Source organism: Neltuma alba, unplaced genomic scaffold (genome assembly GCF_004799145.2).
Source record: "Neltuma alba isolate B1F8T4 unplaced genomic scaffold, ASM479914v2 tig00010948_pilon, whole genome shotgun sequence".
In the NCBI taxonomy this organism is placed as follows: Eukaryota; Viridiplantae; Streptophyta; class Magnoliopsida; order Fabales; family Fabaceae; genus Neltuma; species Neltuma alba.
The window spans coordinates 95,097-103,807 of record NW_021635721.1 but is presented as its reverse complement, the minus strand read 5'-3'; the positions used below and the strand labels follow the sequence as shown (position 1 = coordinate 103,807).

Here is an 8,711-nt window from a genome sequence, read left to right as displayed (position 1 = left end):
AATTTAAGTCACATATAGTCTTATTCATTTAAATTATAAATTTGAAAGTATGATTAATGATTAAAAGCATGTTTAAAAAAAAAGGGTAAAAAGTAAAAACCCACTATAGGAAATTCGTTTTTCCGTTCCCCGCTTTCCCTCTCAAGACGCAGTCTTCAGCAAAGCAAAACCCTGCCCATTCCAAACTGTGGTAGTGTTGAATATGGAGGAAATACGAAATCAGGAACCACATCGCCATGAAGAAGAAGAAGATGATGATGACACCATTAGCTTGGATGAAGCCTTTTTCATCAATGACAAGTAGCTTCCTTGTACTTTCTCTATCTGCTTTGTATATATCATAATTACTTCTTTGTTTGTAATGGAGCTATATTGGATTTTCGAAGCTACCAGCTGACGAATTTTACATTTGGGTCTCAAGAACTTCAACTCTTCTCTCTTCATGCCGCTTCGAGTGAGTTACTGGTTACTTCCGACCCATTTTGAAGCTTTTACCTTTTTTAGATTTCTTTTTAAAAAAATATGAGATGCTTCCGTTGCTGAACTATCTATCAAGTTTGATTGCGACAAAACTACATTTCCTATCTTTTTTTGGGGTTATGTTCTCAGCCTCATTTCTGCCTACACATATAAGATAAATCACTCTATTCATAATCACGGTATAGGGATGCATTTGACTCTGCAATTCAACACTTATAACTCGTTAATGAAAGTTTTTTTTTTCCTGTACTCTTGTGAATATGTTTGCTTGAACCTGAGGTGAGTTCCGATGCTATTTGATACATCTCATTTTCAATATCCATGTAAGACTAGAGAGAAGAAACCAGAATAATCACGAAGTAAACAATTTGATGGCCCATTGGCCATTTCTTTAAACTCCCTTATCATGGTCAATCTTTTCACTTGGATGGAGTATTGCAGTAAGGAAACAGCGTGTTGTTATTTTGAAGTGCACCTCCCTTTGTAACTCAATTTATTATAATGATTTATTAGCGCCGCTAGCCATGTGCTGTGCTATTCCCTTTCCTTGGTAAATAATTCTGAGACTATTTAACCAATAACCAAGTTTGAATTCATTATATTGATCAAATACTGCCCCACACAGTCATTGTCTAGAGTGTAAAATCTGTGGAGTCATTGTCTAGAATTATTATCCATTTTATGTGCAATGTTTTTAATAATAATTATAATGATAAAAATAAAGTCCGTTCCCTATTTGACCTTAAATGGAAAGATGATTGTGAGAGGGTTGGGAGGGATTGGATGTTGAAGGTTTTGACTTATTGAGATTTAATATATTAAGGTACGAGCCTTGTCATACTAGTGTTTGACCTCTCTATTTGGTTTAAATTAGTTGTGTGATTGTTTGTGTTCTTTTGTTGGATATCCTTGCTTTCCTTTTCTTTTCCTTAATTTGAGTCATGATACTAATTGTCCTTTTTATCAGCCGATTTTGATTTGACAGGGCAGGTGGTGTGGCCCGGAGCCATTCTGCTAAATGATTATCTTTCAAAAAATACTGAGATCCTTCAGGGTTGCACTGCCATTGAATTAGGTTCTGGTGTTGGTATGTATTTTACACCTAAAGAGAAAATATTTCCTGTTGTAGAAAGATGAAAACGGTTTAATAGAGAATATGAAAGTTGTGATCATATAATATTGGTATTCTGACTTAGAACTACATAATTGATTGTGCGTACAGCAGTTAGATATCAGAAAATTTCCCCTATGCGTGGAAGTTGTCGGTGGAGAATCACGTGGTGCAATGCGTATAACAATATTTCTTTTAGTGATTTTCTTATGCGTTGCCTCTACTGATAATATCATAACGATAGAACTTACTAACACTTCGAGTGCCAAACTGGTGGGAAGCTTATTGACAGTCACTTTATCTTCCTCCGCCTAATGTGGAGCATTTTTTGGTTGAACTAATGTAAAGTATTTTAATAACAATGATAATGGTAAAACAAGGGTTTAAGTGTGTTGCATGTGTGCACGTGTTTCTTTTCTTAGAAGCACAAGGTCAGCGAAGGGGGAGCAGATTCTTTGATGTTTGTTAGGAGAAATGATGATTTCTTGTAATATTCCCAATTTCATGACATTGAAACTGTGAAATTACTCGTTCTCCCCTTTTCCTTTGTTTTAGTAAATTGAACTACTTCACTTTTTGATATTTTATTTTATTTGCTTTGCTTCTTGAATTTCTTTTACTTAGAAACTGTCTTTTCTTATTTCGTGCTTTATCTCCTTGGTGGTTGCTACTTCATAATTACAGGTGTTACTGGCATACTTTGCAGTAGATTCTGCCAGAAAGTTGTGTTAACGGATCATAATGAAGAAGTGCTCAAGGTAAGGACAGGAAATCATGTTTGTGGCGCCAATAGAAGTATATCTCTAGCTTGTTGTCTATGTAGACTAATCTGATATCTACCCTCAGATCCTGAAGAAAAATATAGAGCTGCATTCAATTCCTGAGAATAATTGTCCTACTTCTCATGGTTAGAACAAAAACTTCTATAAGAAAATAGGTGATTGGATGTATTAATTTTACATTCAATTGTATATATTTGCAGGATTAAGTGCTGAGAAACTAGAATGGGGCAACTCCGACCATGTCAACCGAATTTTACAGAATCATCCTGGAGGATTCGACTTCATTCTTGGAGCTGACATATATATCCATAGTATATCGTATCTTACTTTATTAGAAAGACATAAATGCAAGAATGCGTTTTTCAGCTTAGGGTAGAAGTATAGAAGTTGATTGAAACAATCATGCATATCATCTGCCCAAGCCAACGATTCAGTTTTCTATATAGTTGCTATTTAAAGATCAGATGATTGTTTTGTATGCCCCCCATGAGAAATAAATATTGGCTATACAATTATCTCAGGCATTCCACCAAGCTATCCTTTTCCGGTTGGGAATTAGGAATTAGATCAATGGTTGCTCAGCAAGAAAAATTTTTACCATTGAGACTTGAATAAACACTCAAGACTGAGGATATAATCTTTGTCATTAGATCTGCTGTTTTTTTACTGAAACTGCCATTGGTTTCAAGATATTTTAGAGTCTTGTCATCACCTGAACTCTTAGTTTCATCACATTTGAGTTTAGTGCTTTAGAAATGAAATATGGGATGCCCCTTTCTGTTCCCCATCAATCCCATCATTATTGTGAAAACTTTTAGAAAGATATTGCTTTTTCTTGTTGAAACCCTCATGGCTTGCTTGTGTTGGAGTTTTAAAACAAATACACATAGACATGGTCAAAGTTTTCAATTTCCTCCTTAACGTGTTAGATCTTTGCTGAATGGAATTATGTAAATTGATTGATGCTAGGAAAGGAACATAACTGCATCTGTTCAGATTATGTGCTATTTTTTATTTTTATTTTTTGGCCAAAGATTATGTGCTATAATACCCCCCTTTCATTGGAGAAAAATTTATTTGAGAAATCTTGACAATGCATAAGCTTTCAACAGTCAAGCATTCCTCTGCTTTTTGATACCGTTAAGGTGCTGCTGCTGATAAAAGAGGACAGAAAATGCAAATTCATACTAGCATATGTATCACGAGCAAAAACGTAAGTAACCTACCTGGCTTTGTTAATCCTGGCGTCTTTGTGTAATTGTTTACTTTGACAAGCGTCTCTCTGTTGCTCATCTGTGTTCACAGCATGATGCTTGTATCATGTATTTTCTTTCATATTTGTTATTTTTCATTTGTTGAGTTCAAGGTTTACCATTTTAGATATAATTATCTTATCATGACATTAAAATTTGCAAAATATCCATATTCAGTGCATATACTTTATTGCCTTTTAGGACCTTCCCACGTGGAAATATTTAGCTGATATTGGCCCAGTTTGTTGGACAAGAGTATGGTGAAATTTTTAGTTTGGTCCGCATCTTCTGATAATAACAGGTGTAAGGGCGCTGAATTGGTGAAAAAATGTTATTCAGGAATTTTGAGTTAAAATTTAATTCCTCAACGAACTGGAAATAGGGTAGAGCAATCATTGCTAATCTGAAACTTTAAAACCATTTTCTACCTCATTATTGCTTGGTATCAAAATCTTATCTAATCCTCATTGCTTAGTGCCAAAATCTTTCAACTCATCCTCATGACTCAGTATCAAAATCTCTCCGTCACCTTGCAAGATTGAGAGTTGAGGGGTATTAACTTCCTTACCTTTTTTTAACAAAGCAAGCGGTGAGGAATTAGAATTTTACCCTGGAGTCTTTGCTACTTTTTAAGTTCCTGTTGGAGTATTAACAGAGTTCAAGATTTATTTTTCCAAGGAACATCCATGATTTTTCTTGGAACTGAACTCGTGCACCTTCCATGGTGTCCAGGAGCTTCAATGAATATTCATAACCTATTACCCCTTGTAGCGTAACTTGTGCCAGGAAAATGTCTTTTATTGTTCTGCTGAGCTTATGATTCTTTTGCATGTCTAAGAAACAGTACAGATATATGCCATAACCATGAAATTATTGAACTGTAGACAGCCTTAGCTAGTTCTGTACTTAACACTTGATTTCGTTGGTTACTAGCAATAGCCATGTTTATGGTTTTGATCTAAATTCTTAGCACTTCTCATTTAATTAAATTGCCTCCCTTTGCAGCATCGACTTAATGGTCACTAATGAAGCTTCTAAGCACGGATTACAGATGAAAGAGTTGCCTGGGACTAGGCGTATTGTTGGGAATCTCGAGGGAGTCATCTTTGAGATTACTCTAAACTAGTACTGTTAAAATATCTCATCAGACAAATATGGTTTTTTCTGTTCTGTGAAATTCCTTAACAGATTTTGATGTTGATGAACTTATTTAAGTAGCTAATAATATATTAAATTGTGACGAAGTGTTTACATGTTGCAATTTCATAACATGTTCTTTCGAGACCCGAGGCGCATGCCAAAATTTCTTGGGAAAATTTGATAGGACCTAGAAAAAAATGATATTTATCAAGAAAGACGTTAAAAAGTGTAATTATTTAGGAAGACCAGATATTAAAATATAAATTTAAAATACTAAAATGCCCTAATTAAATCTCTTCCATTTTCTCTAACCACTGTCTTTACGATCCATCAAGGATCCTTTTTTCATAAAGTTTTTATTTTACGCTGTTATGTTACTTTTGTATCCATGGAAATAATAAATATTTTCCAAATAAAATATATTTAGCCTTATATTTTATTCAAATTTTGATGTTGTAGTCTCATTCCATTTATACCTAATTGATTGTAAATCCTATTATGAAATCTCGTGCTACCCGAATCAGGCAAAACGGGTCTGGCAGGTTGGGCCTATGTGAATTATTATACCATGGGCTGTCCAGCTCCTACCCGCTCTCCTAGACAATCCTCAGTCTGCCCAATCATCTCTGGCTGTAACCCTTCTTTCGTCTGGCATCATCTCTGGTCTTTCTCCCACCAAGCAATTCTTTCTGGAGCTACGGCCACGGCCATCTTCCTCTAGTGTCGTCTATAGTCTTTCCCCCACGAAGCAATTCTTTCAGGAATTACGGACATCTCTGTGATGCATGGATCTTTCAGCGTCGTCCCTGGTCCTTCCCCCAACCAAGCGCTCCTCTCCTGCATTGTGAAAGATTTCATACGCGACTCCTATTTTCTCTATGCTCGAAATCTTCAAGCTGCACCCTATCCATAAATATTGATCTTTCAGCGTCGTCCCTGGTCCTCTCCATGCTCGTAGATTTAACTCTGTCACGACCGATGCTGATGAGTTTTCTGATCTTCCAAGAGGAGCCCCATATCTATTGCTGCAGCTGTTATATATATCATAACTCAACTTTCAGACGATCAGAAACCTCTGAAAGGTTTGTTATTCTATTTAGAGTGGAAGTTTAGTTCTGTAGGCATTTAGTACAGAGCATTGATGGATTCCATTGTTTGTGAAAATTATCTGTTGAATTTCATTTGCAGTTACGGAGAGATTTTAAATTTTGGATCGAATTAGTTTTACATTTACATAGTAAATGGTTTTCATCTTTATCTTTATTTGGGCATTCTGAGCTTATGGCCGTGCAGTTTCTACAAATGTATTTGATTTGGTGGCAGATATATCAGTTGCCACCGGAGTTGCAGAAGGAACCATCAGGAACTCCTACAAGGATCTTTATCCACATGTTTCGAAAACAATACCAGCCTGGTGTGCTACAGAGGAGGATCTCAAGAATCTTTGCAGCCCTTGAATTGTAGAGCAACGCAGTAGCGGCCTAATTTAGGTGCCAACGGAGCGTTGTTTTTTTTGGATGTACTGAACTATTTTACATAAAATGAAATTGCAATTCTATTTTATTTTTTCATCTAATAATTAATATATTGCTATGGCTCTACAGTTCCCTCCATTGTATGTTTTGTCTAGCCGTTACATTGCGATGAATGCTTGCGGCTAATTATTTCCTCCTTAAATGCATAAGATAGACGGCCACAATAATGTCATCCGATTTACTTCCTCAATTATTATTTCATTTACTGAACAGTTATAAGACATTCAATTCATCATATTTTAATTTAAGTACCACAACCTCTACTTGACAATGCACTATTGTTAACCTCATTCAACATTAGGCGTGTTCTCCCCTCACTTCAAGTTCTCTCATAACCTTTTAGCTGTTATTTTATATTTATATCAGCATTAGGTACATTCTCCTCTCACTTCAAGTTCTCTCATAACCTTTTAGCTGTTATTTTATATTTGCATTTACATTAGAACTACTTATTTGAAAATTGATGATTTGAAGTTGAATGAATTGAATTGATTTCATTTTATATCAGGTTGCTATGCACATTTCCTCACTTGAAATTCTATCATAACCTTTTTATTTATTATTGTGAATTTTGAATTGATAGGAATACACTTCTTCTGCCAGCCTCTTCCCACATGTATCTATTTAGATTTGATTGTTACAGATTATGATTCTGGTTGTTGAAATTTGCTTGTCATCCAAAATATTTAATCTTATTCATTATTAATAAGAATGTGAAAGCATTTTCAATTGAATTTTGATTGGTTGATTTTTACAGATTATGATTCTGGTTGTTGCATTACACTTTTTAAAAAGTTTAATATAATTTTTGATCATTTAAAAGTAGTGATGTCTATTGAAATAAAAATCTATTGAAAGTACATGAAAATTTTAAATTAAATGTAGGCCATCCAAAATCCATTTGGATGTACGAATTCCATATATGAACTAAGGAATGCTACGTTTAATATTTACAAGCTACAATTTCGACTAATCTTGAAACATTTTGGCCAGCCCCTATATTGAATTAGTCAGAGATTCCAACTGCTTTTCATCCCATTAGTGTCCAGAAAAAAACCACCTTTTGGTATATTTGATATATTGAAGCCTTAGGATACCATGCAAATTGAAATAAAATAACCATGAAGCTGCTAATAGTTATGCAAAAATCATGCATTATTAGTGTTTAAAACTCTGAATTCAACGGTTAACGAGGATTTGACTAGTATTCAAAATTCTGTGATGGGTCTCCTTTATTGCCATCTCCCAATCTAAGCCTTTTACACTTTGCTTGTCTGTTTATCTTATGCCATGTATATACCATGTATTTTGTGCAATTTATATGTAATGTTATTTAATGCCTTACTACATTAAACTTGTGTTTGCTGTAGCTTTGTTAGCGGGTGTCAATTATACCATTATCATAACATGGCAAGCACTGATCGAGACATGATAAAAGATATCAATAATAGTAAAGAGACCTGGACAATTGTTGCTCGAGTCCTTAGGAAGTGGGTTTCCTATAAGAAGGCTCCCCCATATGCTCCTTGGAGGATTGGAATGCTCCTTGTAGATGAGCAGGCGAGTTAATGTTCGTTATTGACTATTTATTTAAGATAAATAACACTCTTAAATGACAATTCAAAATTTGAATAGGGTTCAAGAATAGAAGGTTTTGCAACACAAAAGAGCTTGATTGAGCGGTACAAGAATGACCCTAAAGAGGGTAGAGTGTACCATTGTGAAAACTTTCAGATAGTTGGCAATGATGACAAGTATAGAGTGACCTCACATTGTTGGAGGCTAAAGTTCCACAATACAACATACTTTGAAGAATTGGATTTGCCCATTCCCAAAGAGTCTTTCAACTTCATTCCCATCAAGGATATTGCTGAATACACTGCAAAGAATGAAGGATTTATTGGTTAGTATATAAACATTTCATTTAAGTTCCCTTTCCAAAGTTTGCTTTTCACTGCAATAAAAATTATAATATCATATATTCTGTGTAGATGTGATCGGCTTCCTCCAGGCACTTGGGAATTTGAAAGACTTCAAAAACGAGTTTGGGACTTCGAAAACAATGACCCTGACTCTTTCTAATCAATAGTAACAACCTTAATTGTCATCACTTTATCCTCCTACTACTGTCATTCTCTAATTTTGACTAAAGTTGCAACATATTTCCTACAGTGAGAGCACAATAAAGGTGGTGTTGTTTGGTAACTGCGCTGTAAACACATATAACAGCAAGCCTCAAGGGTTGGAGCATCCTATTATTGTGGTGGTCAGATTTGGAAGGTTAAACCACCAACAAGGTACCACAAACATATTTTCATTTAAACAAAAATCAATTCCATGATCCTAACACTCTGATTGGCATATTATTAGCATATGGCCATATTAGCAACGTGTTTGAAGCAACTAAAGT

The 8,711-nt window shown here is 35.0% G+C and overlaps 1 protein-coding gene across 2 annotated transcripts; it reads left to right on the top strand.

Moving 5' to 3' along the window:
* Window positions 1-168: 168 nt before the first annotated feature.
* On the top strand, window positions 169-4,877 carry LOC114760208 (protein N-lysine methyltransferase METTL21A). Of its 2 annotated transcripts, none has more exons than XM_028949472.1 (8): window positions 169-300; window positions 387-454; window positions 1,466-1,567; window positions 2,276-2,349; window positions 2,438-2,498; window positions 2,574-2,675; window positions 3,475-3,586; window positions 4,632-4,877. In XM_028949472.1, exons 1-8 carry the CDS (start codon window positions 203-205, stop codon window positions 4,750-4,752), a joined length of 738 nt encoding a protein of 245 aa, XP_028805305.1. In that variant the 5' UTR covers window positions 169-202; the 3' UTR covers window positions 4,753-4,877. The 2 variants fall into 2 exon arrangements, with proteins under 2 accessions (XP_028805305.1, XP_028805304.1); XM_028949471.1 differs by having other exon boundaries at window positions 1,448-1,567.
* The last annotated feature ends 3,834 nt before the right edge of the window (window positions 4,878-8,711 follow it).

What these genes read in the sequence shown, in the direction of transcription:
- LOC114760208 (XM_028949471.1), top strand. Translation starts at nt 203, where the DNA reads ATGGAGGAAATACGAAATCAGGAACCACATCGCCATGAAGAAGAAGAA. An exon ending in TGAATTAGGTTCTGGTGTTG is followed by an intron (nt 1,568 to 2,275) that starts GTATGTATTTTA and finishes TCATAATTACAG; the next exon opens with GTGTTACTGGCATACTTTGC. An exon ending in CATTCTTGGAGCTGACATAT is followed by an intron (nt 2,676 to 3,474) that starts ATATCCATAGTA and finishes GACAATGCATAA; the next exon opens with GCTTTCAACAGTCAAGCATT.